The 22151-nt window shown below is 40.1% G+C and overlaps 1 protein-coding gene across 1 annotated transcript in view; it reads right to left on the reverse strand.

The window, feature by feature from the left end:
* Window positions 1–21524, reverse strand: part of LOC141055754 (prostaglandin reductase 1-like) — a 63958-nt gene extending 42434 nt beyond the window's left edge. The window contains exons 1-3 of the mRNA XM_073552449.1: window positions 21384–21524; window positions 14677–14722; window positions 11845–11904 (exon numbers count right to left, since the gene is read on the reverse strand). Coding sequence (XP_073408550.1) covers window positions 11845–11904; window positions 14677–14722; window positions 21384–21489 — 212 coding nt within the window. The 5' untranslated portion in view covers window positions 21490–21524. The remainder of the gene's footprint in view (window positions 1–11844; window positions 11905–14676; window positions 14723–21383) is intronic.
* Window positions 21525–22151: the final 627 nt, after the last annotated feature.

Consider the following 22151-nt stretch of genomic DNA (forward strand, 5'->3'; position numbering starts at 1 on the left):
AAAGCCAGACTGGAATTGCCAAGCTACATGATGAAAAGCCACAAAGCTTCTGGGAGTATGTCCTATGGATGAAACAAAAATTGAACTTTTTGGCAAGGCACATCAGCTCTATGTTCACAGATGGAAAAATGAAGCAAATCCCTACTGTAAAACATAGAGGAGGCTCTGTAATGTCCTAGGGCTGCTTTGCTGCATCTGGCGCAGGGTGTCTAGAATCTGTGCAGGGTACAATGAAATCTCAAGATTATCAAGGGATTTTAGAGAGAAATGTGCTACCCAGAAAGCTTTGTCTCATTCGCAAGTTATAGGTCTTGTAACAGGATAATGACCAAAAAACACACAGCTAAAAACACCCAAGAATGGCTAAGAGGAAAACATTGGACTATTCTGAAGTGGCCTTCTATGAACCCTGAACTAAATTCTATTGAGAATCTTTGGAAAGAGCTGAAACATGCCATCTGGAAAAGGCAACCTTCAAACACGAGACAACTGGAGCAGTTTGCTCTTGAGTAGTGGGCCAAAATACCTGTCGAGAGGTGCAGAACTCTCATTGACAGTTACAGGAATCATTTGATTGCAGTGATTGCCTCAAAAGGTTGTGCAACAAAATATTAAGTTAAGGGTACCATCATTTCTGTCCAGGCCTATTTCATGAGTTTTATTTTTTTTTTTTAATTCTGTGGAAGCATGGTTGAAAAGCAATGTCTGACTTTCATTTATTAATTTTCATAGATTTTTGATTTATTATTACTTTTGCCAGTTTCAAGTTATTTCTATCCATTGTGGGTTTTTCTGTAATTAAACGAGGGGTACCAACAATTTTGACCACGTGTGTACAGTATGAAACATTACAGACAGTTACCATGTAATACTACTATGCAAAAGTTAAATAATATCACCACATCATGACCTAGAATTGCCACCATAGAGTATCTCAATAATACTATAATGTAACTGACCAAACAACAACATATAAACACAGTGACCATGTAGCGGTAGATACCAGTCCAACATTACAGACTACGAGTATATAGGTTAATACTGTAAAGTTAAGTCTCTCTCAGGTCTTCTCTGATTGTACTCAATCTCATACCTATTTTTTCTCCCATCAGATTAAATTACCATGATGAAAACCTCAGGGTTTGCTGCAGAGACATATTTAGCCAATCATTACCCTCTGTAGCAGGGTTCTCCGACCTTTTGGAGTCTCAAATCTCCATCGAAAGAACAGCTGTCTTGGACCACACATTTAATACACAAACACTAATGAAAGCTGATGAACAAAAAAATGGAACATGCATCATTTTTGTGATTTCTGCCACCACAGATAAGCAAAAAGTCATCACATAGTAAACCTAATTATGCAGAAGCCAGTTCGGAGACTATTTTAACCCCTTCACTACCAAGGGTGGTTTGCACGTTAACTACCGGGCCAATTTTTACAATTCTGACCACTGTACCTTTATGAGGTCATAACTCTGGAACGCTTCTATGGATCCCGGTGATTCTGACATTGTTTTCTCGTGACATATTGTACTTCATGTTAGTGGTAAAATTGCATTCAAATAACTTGCGTTTATTTGTGAAAAAAACGGAAATTTGGCGAAAATTTTGAAAATTTCGCAATTTTCCAACTTTGAATTTTTATGCCCTTAAATCACAGCGATACGGCACACAAAAAACTTAATACATAACATTTCCCACATGTTTACTTTACATCAGCACAGTTTTGGAACCAAAATTTTTTTTTGTTAGGAAGTTATAAGGGTTAAAAATTGACCAGCGATTTCTCATTTTTGCAACACCATTTTATTTTTAGGGACCACTTCACATTTGAAGCCACTTTGAGGGGTCTATATGATAGAAAATACCCAAAAGTGACACCATTCTAAAAACTGCACCCCTTAAGGTGCTTAAAACCACATTCAAGAAGTTTATTAACCCTTTAGGTGCGTCACAGGAATTTTTTGAATATTAAAAAAAAAATGAACATTTAACTTTTTTTCACAAAAAAAATACTTCAGGTTCAATTTTCTTTATTTTACCAAGGGTAACAGGAGAAATTGGACTGCAAGACTTATTGTGCAATTTGTCCTGAGTACGCTGATACCTGATATGTGGGGGGGAACCACTGTTTCGGCGCATGGCAGAGCTCAGAATGGAAGGAGCGCCATTTGACTTTTTCAATGCAAAATTGGCTGGAATTCAGATCGGACGCCATGTCACGTTTGGCGAGCCCCTGATGTACCTAAACAGTGGAAACCCCCCCAAGTGACCCCATTTTGGAAACTAGACCCCCCAAGGAACTTATCTAGATATGTGGTGAGAACTTTGAACCCACAAGGGCTTCACAGAAGTTTATAACGTACAGCGGTACAATTAAAAAATCATATTTTTTCCACAAAAATGATCTTTTCACCCCCAATTTTTATTTTTCCAAGGGTAACAGGACCCTAAAAGTTATTGTGCAATTTGTCCTGAGTACGCTGATACCCCATATGTGGGTGTAAATGACTATTTGGGCGCATAGCAGAGCTCGGAAGGGAAGCAGCGCCATTTGACGTTTTTGGCTAGAATTGAGATCGGACACCATGTCGCGATTGGAAAACCCCTGATGTACCAAAACAGTGGAAACCCCCCACAAATGACACCATTTTGGAATCTAGACCCCCCAAGGAACTTATCTAGATGTGTGGTGAGAACTTTGAACCCCCAAGGGCTTCACAGAAGTTTATAACGTACAGCAGTACAATTAAAAAATCATATTTTTTCCACAAAAATGATCTTTTCACCCTCAATTCTTATTTTTCCAAAAGTAACAGGACCCTAAAAGATATTGTGCAATTTATCCTGAGTACGCTGATACCCCACATGTGGGGGTAAACCACTATTTGGGCGTATGGCAGAGCTCGGAAGGGAAGCAGCGCCATTTGACGTTTTTGGCTGGAATTGAGATCGGACACCATGTCGCGTTAGGAAAGCCCCTGATGTACCAAAACAGTAGAAACCCCCCACAAATGACACCATTTTGGAAACTAGACCCCCCAAGGAACTTATCTAGATGTGTGGTGAGCACTTTGAACCCCCCAGTGCTTCACTGAAGTTTATAACGTCCGGGCGTGAAAATAAAAAAATCGTATTTTTTCCACAAACATGATCTTTTAGTCCCCATTTTTTTATTTTCCCAAGGGTAACAGGAGAAATTGGACCCCAAAAGTTGTTGTCCAATTTGTCCTGAGTACGCTGATACCTCTTATGTGGGAGAAAACTACTGTATGGGCACACGTCGGGGCTCGGAAGGGAAGTAGTGACGTTTTGGAATGCAGACTTTAATGGAATGGTCTGCGGGTGTCATGTTGCGTTTGGAGAGCCCCTGATGTACCTAAATAGTGGAAACCCCCCACAAGTGACCCCATTTTGGAAACTAGACCCCCTAATGAACTTATCTAGATGTGTGGTGAGCACTTTGAACCCCCCAGTGCTTCACAGAAGTTTATAACGACCGGGCGTGAAAATAAAAAAATCGTATTTTTTCAACAAACATCATCTTTTAGTCCCCATTTTTTATTTTCCCAAGGGTAACAGGAGAAATTGGACCCCAAAAGTTGTTGTCCAATTTGTCTTGAGTACGCTGATACCTCATATGTGGGAGAAAACTACTGTATGGGCACACGTCGGGGCTCGGAAGGGAAGTAGTGACGTTTTGGAATGCAGACTTTGATGGAATGGTCTGCGGGTGTCATGTTGCGTTTGGAGAGCCCCTGATGTACCTAAACAGTGGAAACCCCCCACAAGTGACCCCATTTTGGAAACTAGACCCCCTAATGAACTTATCTAGATGTGTGGTGAGCACTTTGAACCCCCCAGTGCTTCACAGAAGTTTATAACGACCGGGCGTGAAAATAAAAATATCGTATTTTTTCAACAAACATCATCTTTTAGTCCCCATTTTTTTATTTTCCCAAGGGTAACAGGAGAAATTGGACCCCAAAAGTTGTTGTCCAATTTGTCCTGAGTACGCTGATACCTCATATGTGGGAGAAAACTACTGTATGGGCACACGTCGGGGCTCGGAAGGGAAGTAGTGACGTTTTGGAATGCAGACTTTGATGGATTGGTATGCGGGTGTCATATGCGTTTGGAGAGCCCCTAATGTACCTAAACTATTGAAACTCCCCACAAGTGACCCCATTTTGGAAACTAGACCCCCCACCGAGCTTATCTAGATGTGTGGAGAGCACTTTGAACCCCCAAGTGCTTCACAGAAGTTCATAACGCCTGGGCGTGAAAATAAAAAAAACATTTTTTTCCGCAAAATTATATTTTTGCCCCCAATTTTTTATTTTCCTAAGGGTAACAGGAGAAATTGGACCCCAAAAGTTGTTTTGTAATTTGTCCTGAGTAGGCTGATACCCTACATGTGGGGGTAAAACACTGTTTGGGCACATGGCAGAGCTTGGAAGGGAAGGAGCACCATTTGACTTTTTCAACGCAGAATTGGCTGGAATTGAGATCAGACGCCATGTTGCCTTTGGAGAGCACCTGATGTGCCCAAACAGTGGAAACCCCCAATTATAACTCCAACCCGAACCTCAACACACCCCTAACCCTAATCTGAGCCCTAGCCCTAACCCTAGCCCTAACCCTAACCCTAACCCTAGCCCTAACCCTAGCCCTAACCCTAACCCTAGCCCTAACCCTATCGGGAAAATGGAAATAAATAGATTTTCTTTTAGTTTTATTATTTTTCCCTAACTAAGGGGGTGATAACGGGGGGTTTGATTTACGATTTATGGCGGTTTTTATGTTTGGCGGCTGTCGCACGCTAAAAGACGCTTTTTATTGTAAAAATAGTTTTTGCATCACCACATATTGTGAGCTATAATTTTTCCGTATTTTGACCCACCGAGTCATGTGAGGTCTTATTTTTTGCGGGACGAGTTGATGTTTTTATTGGTACCATTTTCGGGCACGTGACATTTTTTGATCGCTTTTTATTCCGATTTTTGGGACGCAGAATGAACAAAAACCAGCGTTTCATGAATTTCTTTTGGGGGGGTGCGTTTACACCGTTCCGCGTGCGGTAAAATTGATAAAGCGGTTTTATTCTTCGGGTCAGTACGGTTACAGCGATACCTCATTTAGGTCGTTTTTTTATGTTTTGTCGGTTTTTTGCAATGAAAACTATTTTATATAAAAAATAATTATTTTTGTATCGCTTTATTCTGCGAGCTATAACTTTTTTATTTTTTTGCGGATGATGCTGTATGGTGGATCGTTTTTTGTGGGACAAGATGACGTTTTCAGCGGTACCATGCATATTTATATGCGTCTTTTTGATCGCGCGTTATTGCACTTTTTGTTCGGTGGTATGATAATAAATCATTATTTTTTGCTTCGTTTTTTATTTTTATTTTTTAAGGGGTTCGCTAAAGGGGTTAACTAATGGGACAGTTTTATAGGGCAGGTCATTACGGACGCGGCGATACCAAATATGTGTACTTTTATTGTTTTTGTTTTTTTTTATTTTGAAAAAATGGATTTATTGGGGAATATTTTTTTTTTTTTTACTGATTTATTTAGCGATTTTTTTTTTATTATTTTTAACACTTTTTTTTTTTTTTACTTTATTACCTTGTCCCAGGTGGGACATCACTGTCCTGTGACAGATCGCTGATCTGTCACATCACAGATCACTGTGACAGATCAGCAATCTGTCACAGGCACTGCTGCAGACTTCCTCATGCCTGCGCTTTGCAGGCAGTGAGGAAGTCAGCTCCCTGCAGGCCCCCGTCGCCATCTTGGATCCGGGGGCCTGTAGGGAAAGAGCCCCCCGCAGCAGCGCTGCACATTGCGCTGCCGTGGGGGGCTCAGGGAAGCACGGAGGGAGCCCCCTCCCTGCCGATGCTTCCCTTTAACCCCCGGTACACCGCGATCGCGTTTGATCGCGGTGTGCAAGGGGTTAACGTGTCGGGGGCGGTCCGTGACCGCCCCTGACACATTGTGCCGGGTGTCAGCTATGATAATTAGCTGACACTCGGCCGCGATCAGCGGCGCTCACCACGTGGGCGCCGCTGATCGCGATGACGTAATATTCCGTCCATGGTTATTAGGTCCATGGACACATGGACGGAATATTACGTCAATTGTAGGTAAGGGGTTAAAGTGGTCAAGTAAGTCCAAAGATTATAATTACTAATACAGAAAAAGTAAAATAAAATGCTACACTTATACACAGATGTACACATCACATCTGATACATTGGGAATGTGCTATATACACTGTGTGCAGAATTATTAGGCAAATGAGTATTTTGATCACGCCATCCTTTTTATACATGTTGTCCTACTGCAAGCTGTATAGGCTTGAAAGCCAACTGCCAATTATGTAAATCAGGTGATTTGCATCTCTGTAATGAGGGGTGTGGTCTAATGACACCAACACCCTATATAAGGTGTGCTTAATTATTAAGCAACTTCCTTTCCTTTGGCAAAATGGGTCAGAAGAGAGATTTAACGGACTCTGAAAAGTCAAAAATTGTGAGATGCCTTGCAGAGGGATGCAGCAGTCTTGAAATTGCCAAACTTTTGAAGCGTGATCACCGAACAATCAAGTGTTTCATGGCAAATAGTCAACAAGGTCGCAAGAAGCATGTTGATAAAAAAAAAGGCGCAAAATAACTGCCCATGAATTGAGGAAAATCAAGCGTCAAGCTGCCAAGATGCCATTTGCAACCAGCTTTGCCATATTTCAGAGCTGCAACGTTACAGGAGTATCAAAAAGCACAAGGTGTGCCATACTCAAGGACATGGCCAAGGTAAGGAAGGTTGAAAAATGACCACCTTTGAACAAGAAACATAAGATAAAATGTCAAGACTGGGCCAAGAAATATCTTAAGACTGATTTTTCTAAGGTTTTATGGACTGATGAAATGAGAGTGACTCTTGATGGGTCAGAGAGGTCCAGCGCCTGCGCACTGCAGTTCTTTACTCTGCCCTCAACAGGTCAGATAAAGTACACCTGCGCAAGAGCCGCGGCTGAAGTAAGAAGGAGGACGTCATCGCTAGAAGATGGGAGGTGACGGACCAGACCGCGACACCCATCGGACCGGACCGGACACCTGGGAGAGTATAATCTAATTTGTTCTTCTTATCTTTCAGGTTACATTGGGGGCTTATCTACAGCATTACAGAATGCTGTAGATAAGCCCCTGATGGCTGTGGCCGCAGCTCATAGAGCAAAAATGGGGTGACAGATTCCCTTTAAACCCCCTTTAACTGTTATACTGACTGTGCTACTTAGTTTGTTTTTGACTAAACTATACATGTGTTCCTTCACATTTATTTGACTGAAAATGTATGTCCGCCTAGCCTAAAAAATGAATCATTTGTCATGGACATGGCTGATCAGGCAGTCACTAAAATTTTAGGTTTAATTGACACCTATCGCCATTTGAATGCCATCATAACTACAAGAATATTAATATCAACATCACTTCTAGAATACTAAAAATTGAACACAATACTATTGCCAAAAAATCTAAAACATTTAATAGGGACAGGAATGATTTAAAAAATATAAATAATAACACCCTCACGACAATGAACACCCATGTTATCTCTAATCAGACTGAGAAGAATAGGAACAAAACTATTTCCAAAAATTTTTATGATTTGAAACACGGGAATGGCAAATTATGCATTAATAGTGATGAGCAGGTATACTCGTTGCTCGAGCATGCTTGTGTGTCCTCCGAGTATTTTGGCGTACTCGGAGATTTAGTTTTCTGTTGTCTTATCTGCATGATTTGTGACTGCTAGACAGCTTGAATACATGTGAGGAATGCCTGTTTGTTAGGGAATTCCCACATGTATTCAGCCTGTCTACAAGTCACAAATCAAACACATAAGACGATGGAAACTAAATCTCTGAGCACGCCAAAAACCCGAGCAACGAGTATACTCGCTCATCACTATTCATTAACATTAAATATTCCCTTAAAAAAGGGATACTGCCACTATCATCAAAAAAGGTAATTCCAGTAACACTGCACCTGAACCTAATTCCCTGGCTGCCTCAAAGGAAATTCCAACATTTGACACACAATTACCCATTCCTGAATCACGTACACCCATTTCACCTCAATTCTCATGTATGCGAGATCAGGGAAGAAATTAATAAAATTAAAAATGAAATGAAACAACATGATACTGCACAATATATATATCCCAGGTCCCCTTTAGACCTTTTACAGTTTTCCTTTCACTCACCCCCACCAGTTAATATACCACCCTATATAACTCAAGAGGAACCCCTTGAAACACTTAACATTTCAGTTCATGAAATAGACCTGTCTACACCAAACACTTCCTCTGCTATAACATCCTCATCACATAGACAAGATACCATTTTAGTAGGCAATACTCTAACAAGAGCCAATGTGTTGGTCCCTTTGCTACCGAATGGGAAATTGAATCCCATTTCACTGAATCCCTCCCATACAATCACTTTTTATTTCACCACTAAATCCTTAAAAAGAAAATTTCCAAAACATGCTGCAGAAGAAGCAGGACCAGCTCCAGGTTTTCATGGGCCCCAGGCAAAAGAGTGTCAGTGGGCCCCATTAACAGATACCACAATTCCTGATGCATAGATAACAAATATAAGTATAGTACAATGCCAAAGATTTCACTTACTTTTCACATTACATGAGTGAGATCTATTGTAAATTCTACAATACTTCAGAAACAGGCGAATTCTGACATCACACAGTGCGTGTTCTCAGGGATTCACATAGTCCTCCATATAGTATTATGGGCACCACATAGTCCTCTATACAGTATTATGGGCGCCATATATTGCTCTATATAGTATAATGAGCCCCACATAATCTTCCATACAGTATTATCGGCACCACATAGTGTTCAATACAGAATAATGGGCCCTATATAATGCTCCATACAGTATATTGCCCCCATATAATGCTCCTTACAGAATAATGGGTGATCTCCTGCGCGTCTTCTGGCTCTCTGCACTGTTTGGCAGAGGGTGCGCTGTAGTGATGTTTCTGTGTCCTCTGCCCTGAGACGTCACAGAGAGTCAGAAGATGCTGATGAAACCAAAGTAGCAGGGAAGGAGAAGAGGTGAGTATTTGATGGGGAGGCCTAACTCCCCCGACTCAAGGGCCCCGAAATGTGCTGGTTTCCCTGACGGTGAGTGGGCCCCCCTGTTTCGTCCAGGGCCCGGCTGCATCAGGCACTAACGCCAGCCTTGAGAAAAGGACAAAAAAGGAAACATTCAATCATGAACCCAAAATCCTCATACTTCAGTAAAATCTGGTCATTTTTAGTTTATTTAATTTCTATATTATGCATTGTTCATATGTGTATATCTACAACAATATATACTTTGTTTGTTTGTTTTTTTTATTTTCTCTTCTCAGAAACATTGATTAGTCTTACCGTATCATTATTTGCAGTTCACAATTCATATAATATTAATGGGTACGGTTAACCCCTTTACAACATCGGGTGTAATAGTACGCCGATGTCGGACTCACTCTGGTGCAGCCTCCGGCACTGAGCTTGCACCTTTCCGAGCACATGGCATTACAACAGAAGGTCTCCAGCAGACCTGTGGTCACAGGGAGGGAGGCCACAACCAGGACACTCAACGGATGATGAAAAGGAATAGTGTGGAGAGATAAAATTCCCCCCTAATGTTCGGTGAGAGGGTTCCAGTAAGTGCAAGTTTTTTCATGTGATTGTATATAGGTCAATAATTCTAATGCACTGCATAAATTGCTGCAATCATATGTCAATGAAAGGAATACTCGGCTAAATTTTGTTAGTACTCCTGTATTTAACATACTGTACTGTGGTTCTCTAATAATATGAGAAGTGCAACACATGAACATACGGTTGTTTCTTCATTTTGCTTTATTGTGGATGAACATGCACAGATGCCATTAAGCACTAACTGTTTGTGCATCAACATATAATCTTGTTAACTTGTCTGGGGAACCTACAGGAACAGGCATATACTGTATGTAAATATCAAGTGTGTGTAGAGTGACAAAGCCATTGGGTGCATTCATTACAGGGGGCTACAATTATAAATATATAAATGAGTAAAATAAATAAATTATATGGGCTCACCTGAAGTGATTAACTCACACACTATTGATAAGGAAGTTGTGTCCATTTTATTATTGTTATTTTTTGCACTCTATTGCAGCTGAGCACTTTTTATGAGGTTGGCTGATAACCTTTTTATTAGGATCAATGATTAAAAGTTATATTTTACCTCTTTGCTACCTCTTTGCTACTGAATATAGTCTTTTACAATGTTAATTACTAATTGTTCATGCCAAGGTGGCCAGTTCCCATTTTTTAAGTGTTGGTGTTTCTTCCTCAGTATTTAAACCCACTATCCCTTGTGCTATGTAGTTTGTTTTAGAAAAAGAGCTAGGTGCGAGCACGAAACATGCAAAAATAAAAACTATGAAATTGCTATTCCACTCGCGAACTGCTCCCTTCATACAGCAGCGCGGTCTACTCTGAAATGACAAATCTTTTTCTATGAATTGTTTAGCAAAATAGGGTTTACCATCATTTGGGACTGCAGCAGCTGCAACATTCATGGGCAATTGCTGGAGTTGTGACAAACACAACCCCCTCAGAACTTCCTTCTCATCTCTGCCGTTCAATATCACCCTAGGTGCGCTTGTCTCACCCGCTTTTCCTTTCTCTAATTCAAACTCTAGAACAGACTCCCAGATAAGACCATAAAACGAAGAGACTAATCAGCGCAATGATGTGTGCACTGCCATACAATATGTTCTGATGTTCCTGGTGCAGTGGGCAGTATCTGGAGCAGAAGACCAGCGGTGAGCTAGAAAAGACATACTAACAAATGCTCATCCCTTTGTTATCTGTCTCCACATCCTCATAATCCAGAAACAGTTGAAAATGATGGTTGCTATTTGTATAGCGATGGCACAGGGGGTCTCTTTAAAAAGCAATTTGCCAGTTACACTTTACATACATTCTGTAATGCTGTAGATAAACCCCAGATGTGACCTGGAAGATAAGAAAAAATAGTTAAATTATACTCACCCCGGCGTCCGGTCCGGTCCGATGGGTGTCGTCATCCTGTCCAGCTCCTCCCATCTTCATACGATGCTGTCCTCTTCTTCCCTTTCTGTCGTGGCTCCGGCGCAGGTGCACTGCTCTGCCCTGTTGAGGGCAGAGCAGAATACTGCAGTGCGCAGGCGCCAGACCTCTCCCGCAGCCTGCGCACTCCAGGACTCTGACCTGCCCTGAACAGGGCAGAGCAGTGCACCTGCACGGAACCATGACAGGAAGCAAAGAAGAGGACGTCACTATTAGAAGATGGGAGGTGCCAGATCGGACGGCAACACCCATCGGACCGGACCGAACGCTGGAGTGAGTATAATCTAACTCTTTTTTCTTATCTTTCAGGTTACATCAGGGGCTTATCTACAGCATTACAGAATGCTGTAGATAAGCCCCTGATGTCGATGCCGGCAGCTCATAGTCAAAAAAAGGGTGAGAGATTCCCTTTAATAGAAGTACGTATATATACATTTCTCAAAACTCTTTTTTAACTTTGGAATCAACAGAACAAATTACCCACCAAAAAATCAAAACCTTAGAAACCACTGATTAAAAAGAATAATTATTTGAAGAGTTGAGGGACAATAGTTCCTTGGGGAGATATTTTTCCTTACAAAATATTAAGATTTCTTTAGAGACGTCTCTAGTTCATACAGGTTTTCTGAGAAATCTCCGCAATGAAGAAATAAACAAATCTATCACTCACCTTGCAACCTGAGTCCCGATCATAACGTCTCCCTCCTTCATCATTCTCTTACTATACGGCCTTTTGAAACAAAGAAAAAATGATATATTTCAGCAAACTTCAAAATTTATTTTAACCGGTTCAAGACCAGGCTATTTACTCCCATTCCTGACCAGACACATTTATTTCCCCATACATGCAGTTTAAAGAGCTATAACAAATGTTCTCGTTTGGTTATGCAAGCACCTTCTGCATCGATACATGGGACTTAATTTTTATGTCATATATCATTGTTCTCCTTTTTTTTAGGTGGTGATATCAGTGGAAAAATAGGGGAAATACATGTCTATTTTTCCCTCTTTTTTAAATGACCATCCATGACCATTAAAATATATAAAAAAAAATGCTCCCCATTCTGTAACAAATATTATTATATATCTGACACTTTTTTTTTTTACAGGGCTGGGGAGAGAAGTGAAACAGCCATTTGGATTTTCAGTTGCTTCTTTTTATTATTTATTTATTTTTGCAGTTATTTTTTTTTTTACATTTTGCCCCACCCTATAAAGTCATAAAGGATCTGTTGGGGGCATTTGAGTATTGAAATATTATTTTTTTTTCATTTTCTTTCATATTTTTTAATCTTCTTTCCCTTGTAACTGGTATGTTAGCCCCAGTTACAAGGTAAATGCAACCTGCTGGCTGCATAGCGGCGGTGCAAGGGTCTCCTATGACCCAGCAGCGACTGCTCCATCCCTATACTCAGCATTAGTTCATTATGTGTAACCTCCAAGTCCCTTGCTCTATTCATTTTTAATTTGTATATTGGGCAGGAAGGTTCTTCCCTTGCAGAGAACAACATGGATGGACGGCCTAGGCTTTAGGGCTCATACTCACTTGCAAGAGACTCGCACGATTCTCATGTGAGTCTCTCGCATGAAAACCTGGCACTGCCACCGGCACTGGGACCGGAGCGTGCGGCTGCATTGAAATACATGTAGCCGCACGCTCAGGTCCGTGTGCCGGCGGCAGTGCCAGGTTTTCATGCGAGAGACTCGCACAAGAATCGTACGAGTCTCTCGCAAGTGAGTATGAGCCCTTAGTGTAAATATGATTCAATCACACATTTTATCCCTTTTTTGTATGTTGTTATGTCAGTGTCCAATATTTGCATTGTATTAAACATGGATTTCTTATCATTTTGTTCACAAGATGTGTAAGGGGATGAAGAATTATGTTCCCTTTTTGCTTTTCCTTCTTAATACTGTTAATGTCTGTACTTTTGTGATGTATATATATATATATGTTATTGTATAATGGTATTGCTACATGATTGCATGTATTACCGTCTACTTATAACGGTACTGCTACACTCTTAGTGTATTATCGTTTCTTGTAAAAAAGTTTTATTTGCACAAGTTTTAGGGAAAGTGTAGTTCACCTGTTGGCCATTAGATGGGGGGAAGATTTAGTGTACATAGTTCCTAGACAGAACATCAAGTAAGCACTTGGTTAATTGTAGGAGGAGCTGCTGTGTGGTAAGGTAGTGCATAGTGATAGTACAGGGCAGAGGGCTAAGGACGCCCGAACCGTCCACATGGGCTATAGGCTCAGGACATCACAGCAGTCACGCAACTAGAAGAAAAGGGAACCTCAGCCATCCACAGTTATGGTACAGGAAAACAGCAAGCTAGAACAGCTTAGAAGATCCAGTATGTGGCAACTCATTGTCTGGGCAGAAACCATTAGAACTGGGGTGAAGTGAATAGTAAGAATGTGGTGCAAAGGTAGAAGGCAGAACAGAATGGCAGTGCTCTCTTCCAGTGGCTATATAAGCTGGAGATTAATGAACTTGAGTCTGGGGCAAAACAGACCGTACTGTAGTAGAGCTGCGCAGAGAAAATGCTGAGGACCCTTCAGGGATGGTCCGACCCAGGCCTGCGCTTTGTGATCACAAGAGTAGCGCAGGGAAAGAAAAGGAACATTGCTTTGGAAAGCCCATTGTAAAGAATGTGAAGTCTAGCGATCTGCTGTGTAATGGAACCAGTAACGATGTTATTGTTGAAGTTGATTTGGACTGTGTCTCAATTAATGCAAATCCGCCTGGAGAGGGTCCCCCGCGACGGAGGGAAGATCTTGAAGGAGCCGGACCTGGAGACACAGGTATGCTGACCAGTGGACATTACTTTTCTGTGAGGGGAGGCCAGGACACTAAAGCTCAGGTGTCCTCGCCTACGACTACGGTCCTGACACACCCTTACAGATGCAGCTGAAAATCACAAAGGGGCAAATTTGTCAATGTGTTTGTATATGTTATCCATTAAAAAGCTCATATGAAACCTGTGTGCCACTTTAGCTACGGTGTCAAAAAAGTATGCATGGCATCAGAACAACTCATTTGCTGATATTTTCTTATTTTCTCCCATACTTTTCTGACTGATGTTTCTAGCTTGCACCATATTCATCAGCATAGTGTTTGCTTTGAATTGAATTCATAACCACTCCTAAACATTGAAATTGCAACACACAGAAGTAAAAGTTGTGGAACTATGAAAATCACAGGCTCAATAAAAAATGAGATGATAATGATATGCAAATTATGACAAAAAATAGAAGCAGAATAAAAAAAAATATCAATTTATTCCGTATTGATTATGAACACCACTCAAAGAAATCCCTGTACGAAAAATGAGATGAATCCTTATTATAGGACATTTGGAAAAAGTGTGATTTTGGTTCCTCTTTATGCGCTTTTGTGCTTATCTACTGTATTTAACAAAGTTAGTTCAGTAATGAATGCATGAACTTCACAACACATTATTAGTAATAGTGAATAAATGGAATTATTTATACCTCATGTATGGATCCACGCTGAAACACTCAGCTTCCACCAAAACCTCTATAGAGCAGAAATTCACAATATTAATTTGCATGTAGCATTCAAACATTATTCAGATGACTATTTTCTACATTGTAAATGAAAGTGACACCCAGGGACCATATTTTCGGTCATCTGCACTTTCCCACTGAATAACATTGGTCAAAGTGCTGTCTTCTTTTTTCATGGGCCGCACTCGGACCAATTTAATTCAATGGGGCAGCGCAGATGAGCGATTTTTTTCACTGGCCAAAACTCAGTGTGACTTAGTTTCTTCTGTAAATCAAATGAGACTCGCCCATTCAAGTTCATGAGCAAACAGAAAAAAAAATAAACGCTCAACAACTGTAGAAGGCACTGATGATTCTTTTTTTCCACGCAGACACTAACTCAATCAGGGGTGGATTAAGGGTAGCCAGGGTCCCAGGCTGTTTAGACTCTGTGTGCCTCCCGGTAATGTGACGGGGCCATGCAACAGGGTCATCATATATCTGAAACAGATTATTCCAGAAAAGTAGTTGCTGAGTGAAACTCTAACCTGTCAAACATCCATTGATCTAGTCAATTTACCCTTCAGTTAGGAAGAAAAAAACCCAAACACTTTAAGCCATAGTATTGAACAGTCCAATTTTAATCTGTAAACAAGACTGTTGACAATTTTCGCAAGTTTCTCATCAAAAGTGCAACGCAAAACAGTTGAAAAAACATTTAAAGTATCACATTTCCATTACAATACAAACAGTCCAATCACTGACAAAAGTGTCAAATGCATAACTTATATAAATATTAAATATCACTTATCCACGCACATTTCAAAAGCTGCCAGATCCAGAAACTATAGATCAAAGTATCTTCTCAAAATATCTAAACTCAAGCACAGCACCTATAGTTTCAGGTTTATCAGTACTAAATGCTATATGTTAATTTAACCTTCAACCAAGGGGTGTTAATAGAGACTGGTCAACATCAAACACGGGGAAAGGTCGACACTCCAAGAGGCCAATCCTAACCTGGAGCCAACATGCAAGAGAAATAGAAAACACCTCCAGATTAGGCAAAACTCGCCTTTTCTATGTAATAGAATCCATCATGCTGCACAATGTAAAACTCGCTTATTTCTTATCTCAGTCAAAAGAAAATTAGATAATGATGTAGCGCATTGAAGCCACAAAGACTGACATTCTGGAATCAGCCTATAACATTTGGGCCTGCTGGATAGACCCCTATCCTGATCCTCTTCTAATCCCCTCCTTAAATATATCACCCTGAATGATATATATGCAATGACAAGCTGTTCTGTCTATATCAAGTTATTTACGAGACAAGCTATAATACAGTACACAAAATATACCAAACACTGAAATCTGAACATTTCTGGAATACTTTCAGCACAATTTTTCCCTACTGGGTTAAGGGAATGAGCCACACAGGGATTGAATGTGGCATAGGGACATACATTCCTGACACGTGTTTGGATCCCATTCTATTTTCCACTCAAATTGGCAGCATTATCATAAGACTGGCCACGGCAATCTTTAATATCGATATCGGTTTTAGAAAGAATACCAACAATCAACTCAGCTATTTGTTTGCCAGTGTGACCAATAACAGGAATGAATTGTAAAAATCTTTCAACAGGTCCAGAAGGCAAAACATAACGGGCTATAAATGTTAGTTGGTCACAGTTTGAAACTTCTGGTGTAGAATCCACAGAGAGTGAGTAAAATTTAGCTTTCTTCAATTCCTGCACAATAAGTGACAGGACATTGGTTCCTAAAATCTGTATCAGTTCCTCCCTCACAGTAGAAGACAAGTAAGATGTATGCCCCGTGCTTTTATTTGCATGTAGTTTTATATGTTCATCTAGGAATTCATCCACTTTTGCCATTACTTCCATGAACCCATGAAAGTGGTGAGGGGGAATTAGGTTAGATCTGTCAAGGATCAGGAACTCTTTCTTCTTCAGCAGGAAGAGCAGCAGCAGCGGCAATCACAATGAAGTCACAGGTTTATGTGGCACCACAAGGCCAAGCACAGTTCACAAAGGGACAGAGTGACTGCCCTCTACAAATCCTAAGCTAGAATGAGGAAGTACAGTTCTGTCACTACCAGGTCACAGCGCATCTGTGCACTCTGATTGGTACTATCGATTTCATCGTCCATTGCACCAATCAGAGCTGGCCCTGGTGACGCCGTGGTTGCTAGGCTCCAGCCTATGATCAGTGCTTTTACAGCACCAATCCTAGGCTGGACATCAGTGTTTCAAGCAATCTGAGTGCCTGAAACACTGAGAAACTCTGTGATTGGCTGTTCAAGATTGAAATGCAAAATTTACTTTCAACTGAAATCAACTCCTTGGACCACTGAGCAACAGTCCAGTTATTTTTCTCCTTGGCCAAGGTAAGACACTTCTGGCATTGTCTATCGGTCATGAGTTTCTTGACACAAGGAATGCGACACTTGTAGCCTATGTCCTGGGTACGTCTGTGTGTGGTGGCAATGAAGCAATGACTTCAGCAGCAGTCCACTCCTTGATAAACTCCCTCAAATTTTTGAATGTCCATTTCATAACAATCCTTTCAAGGCTGCGGTTACCCCGGTTGTTTGTGCACCTTTTTCTACCACACTTTTTCCTTCCATTCAACTTTCCATTAATATGCTTGGATATAGCACTCTTTGAACAGCCAGCTTCTTTAGCAATGACTTTTGTGGCTTAACCTCCTTGTGGAGTGTGTCAATGACTGCCTCCTGACATCTGTCAAGTCAGCAGTCTTCCCCATGATTGTGGAGCCTACTGAAACAGATTAAGGGACCTTTATAAACACTTAGGAAGCCTTTGCAGGTGTTTTTTGTTAATTATTCTAATTTACTGAGATAATGAGTTTTGGGTTTTCATTGTCTGTAAGCCATAATCATCAACATTAACAAAATAAACACTTGAAATAGGTCACTGTGTTTGTAATGACTCTATATAAAACATGAATATAAAATATATGAGTTTCACTTTTGTATTGAAGAACTGAAATACATTAACTTTTTGATTATATTTTAATTTTGTGAGAAGCACCCCTAGATGTCTTCAGCCCAAAATCGTTCTGCTTTATTAGACCTGAGGACATCTCTAGCTATTTTATTAGATGAATATGATAAATTTACGCATGCACTTAATCAGAACTACTATGTATATTTCAATAAGCCTTCAAAATGAATGGCTAATTAAGGAATAAAGCACAAAAATAGGACAACACTAGGAAAAAAAAGGTCAAACATACATTCTAAAAACATAGCAGATGCTTTTGCAAATTATTCTTCCTCCCTATATGATTTTAATAATGATTCTCCAACTCCTCAACCTTCTGATTCAGGGATCCATAAAATTCTGAATAAATTAAACCTACCTAATTTATCAGAAATGCCATTAAATGCTATGAATGTCAGGTTTAATGAAAAGAAAGTGTCCAAAGCTATTGTACAACTCAAATTAAATAAATTTCTGGGACCTGATGGATTCTCAAATGATTATTTATTACATTACATTCAAAACTGAATTATTGCTGTTCATTGCAAGGTTCTGCCTTTTTGGTTAAAAAATATCTTCCATCAGATATGTTACAAGCAGTAATTGTCACCATAGATCCTACTTCTCCAGCGAGTAATAGACCTATTTCACTGCTTAATGGTGATGCTAAGCTTTATGCTAAATTAATTGCAAATACACTGATTTCAGTCCTTCCATCCATTGCTCATTCTGACCAGGTAGGATTTACCAAGGGTAGAAATGTAGTCAATGTAACGAGCAGAGTGCTCAATTTGATTTATTTAATGGACAAAAATATAAACCAATTTATATTCATAACTTAAAGTGGTATTCCCATCTCCAAGATCATATCCCAATATGAAGTAGGTGTAATAATATTAATATTAGCAAATACTTGAGATATATAGTATACTGTAGTTTTTCTGATTCGCAAAGGCTATGTGCACACGTTGCGGATTCTGCTGCGGATCTGCAGCGGATTTGGCCCTGCGGACCCGCAGCGATTTCCGCAGCGGTGTACAGTACCATGTTAGCCTATGAAAAACAAAAACCGCTGTGCAGATGCTGCGAATTTTTCCGCACGGTTTTGCCACGGATTACAATCCGCAGCATGTCAATTGTTTGTGCGGATTCTGCAGCGGTTTCACACCTTATCATTATGAGGTGTGAAACCGCAGGGCAAAACCACAGGCTAATCCGCAGATAAACAGCAGGACTTTTGTCCTGCGGATTTACCTGCTGATTTCCCAAAATCCGCAGTGCAATCCGCAACGTGTGCACATAGCCTAAGTCTCTTTCCTCATGTGCAGGCATTGCAGGACCTTAGGTATTACGGCCACTAGGGGTTTCGGCCACTGATATAGTGACAGTTAGCTAGTTGCTAGTGGTCATAACCATGGATACCTAATATCCTGCAATACATGCAGGATTAATGTACAATAGACAGATCCCTTCAGTTTTCATGACAACTACATTGATTGTGTCATGGAACCAGTGGTAGAGCAATTTCTCTAAAGTGTCTCCTATCAAGCACATCTGGGTCATCATTGCTTGACAATTGCAGGGTGGGACCTGCCAGCAGGGTATCTTGATGATTCACAGGCCCAAGTACATTCAATGTTGGAGAACATTCTTCAGATGATCAATAACCTCATTGACAGCTGCCATGGTGTAAGTGCTTGTATTTCTATGTGTGAAGCTCCAACTGAAAAAATCAAGATGTTTTGAAAATGTTGTTTCCATCTTTTCATCGTGTCATGATCCTGTGATTTCTCAAATTACATGACTTTTTCTTCTTCGTATTGCAACTACAATGTTTAGGAATGTAGTTTGCAGCCTGATGCAAGTGTCTTGTGGGAGTGTCTCTCTCAGTAATGTAGGCTGGATGTAAGCTCTGTATGTATCTGTATGTATCCAGGTTGCTTTTGTCTTCATTAGCTTATAAATCAGTACAACTTATGTCCTGCTCGAATTTCCTTCTTTTATTCATTATTTATTTTATTATTATTTTCTCTGCCCTGCTTGAAACTGCCAATAATTCTTCATATGTGTACAAACACCTCCTTGCTATGAGCTCTAATATACTTGCATTGAGGGTGCCAAAAACAGTCTAGTCACATTCTGGCAGGGAGTATGCATATGCTTGCTGTTACATGACCGGCGTTCCCGGAGCTGACACCAAACATCCTTAAAGAGCACAGTGCATGCGCTGTGAAGATTCATAAGTCTGGAGTCACATACAGTGACTGTAAACTTGCCGTTTTTGAATGGACAACCCCTTTAAGGTACACAGTCCCGCGTGCACCCTGTTCCGGGTGCTAATCAGACCCCCCATGACATAATCATGGTAGTGCTGATAGGTGGACATGGCAGCTGGAAGCTTGCAGAAGGCCCCAAATGGCTTCCTATGTCAGTATTCCTGTAAAGCTCGAGCATAGAATGGGCTTCATATGAGACCATGAGTTTACCTTTATATCATCATTCAGTACCACTGTAATGTAGTATATAGAACAAACGATCAGACAATTGCAGGTTCAAAAATAATGTTTGCTATGGACGCATCCATAAAGGCCCTATTTCAAAACCTTATTTTATTTAACTCATATTTTAAACACCGTAAAGTAAAAAATTTGAAACACCAGATTTTTTTTCCAGGTGTCACATTTTCAAAAAAAAAAAGTGCAAAAAAGCAATCACAGCTCTACCTCAAATCGGTATCAATAAAAATGACAGTTCGGAATGGAAAACATGTCCTCACAGAGCTTCATCCACGGAAAAAAAAATAAGTTTTTTTTTCTTTATAAATTTCAGAATTTTTGTTCACAACTAAAATAAAAAAAATACAAGCTTGGGATTGCCTTAACTGCACTAACCTAAAGAATTATGTTCAGAGATTATTTTGACAATGAACGCCATAAAAATAAAACCCAACAAACAATGTCTGAATTGCATGAAATTTATTATTTTTTTTCCCGCACATTTTATGGTACGATGAATGGTCTCATCCAAAACTACTCATCTTAAAAAAATCAAGCCCTCCTATGGCGATGTTCACAGAAAATAAAACGTTCTGCTAAGAATGGGACGAAAAACAAAAGAGCAAAAACTAAATTTGACCACAGCATGAAATGGGTAAACCATACTTTCCATGTATTTAGCTTATACCTGGGTTTCTCAACCAGTGTTCACATGAACCCTGAACTTGCTTGAGCCCTGCTCAGAGGTCCCCCAAAACACAACCACAAGACATGTCACTTTTACAAGGGCAAAAGGCAAACTGATTACAGCTTGCATGAAAATGTCTTGCAAAGCAGAAAACAAGAGTTAAGTACTAGCATTGGCCAAGAAAAATTTTAGAAAATTTTACCCTCCCATACACTAAGCTTCCTAAAGGCAGGAATGGCACTTGAGGTTCCTCAGGAGGGGAAACATTTTTCAGGGGTTTCTCTACAGTAAAAGGCAAGAAAACAGTATAAAAGAAAGAAAGCTAGGGTTTCCTAACCAAGGTCACATACATTTGTAATATTTGTGAGATGCCTTTGCATTCAGTATCTGTTACAAGGTATGATGGCAATTTCCATACCAGCTACACCTTTGACAGTTCTAATACAGTAAAGCATTAAATTCTATTGTGGTCCTACTTACCTCCATTTTTTATCTTTGGTAATTGTGTCTCCTTTAATTTGAAGTCTGATAATTTTGGGGCTCCCTCAAAGTGTTTCACGAGGGTCCAGGAACGAGACAGCACCATTCTGTGAAGGCTGAGAGTCAAAGATCCAATGAGTCTTGTAACAGTATTTACTGAGAAATCTTTAATACTGTATGTGAATATAAAAGCGCATGATTAACAATGTGGCATTCATCCCTCTAAATGACCCTGCCAACAAAACCTATCCCTGATTACGTTTCTACACAGTTGGTTGAACAATTTTTGTTTGGTTATTTGCTAATATTTGTATTACAAGTGTGTGCCAGAGATATAACTTCTAGATATGCACAGCATAATAATCTGAGAAAGACCAATGACTTTGCAAATATTATATATAGAAATTCTCACACCGACTTGCCTTTTTTGAATATAAATAAATAGAGCAGTATAAGAAAAGTAGTCGCTGGTTGCATTTATTAATATAGAACTTTACTTTCCTCTCATTTGCTTTTAAGCACTGGTGGTTCAGTGCCTAGAGTGGCAAGTTACAGCAGCAGGTAACTGGACATTTTGTATTTTTGTATTTTTTCCAAAGCTAAGTACACCCACAGTCACAGCCCTGGCAGCACCGCTAAGAAAGCATCTGAGACTGCTGTCACTGCCACTCTTCTGCAAGCAGGCATCACTTCCATCAACACTGAAGTATAAGGAACTTAAATTCAATTTAAATTGTCTCTGTGTTTGCCTTTTTATGCTGGCATTTG

Source organism: Dendrobates tinctorius, unplaced genomic scaffold (genome assembly GCF_039654945.1).
Source record: "Dendrobates tinctorius isolate UK_male_01 unplaced genomic scaffold, ASM3965494v1 ptg000191l, whole genome shotgun sequence".
NCBI classification, from domain to species: domain Eukaryota; kingdom Metazoa; phylum Chordata; class Amphibia; order Anura; family Dendrobatidae; genus Dendrobates; species Dendrobates tinctorius.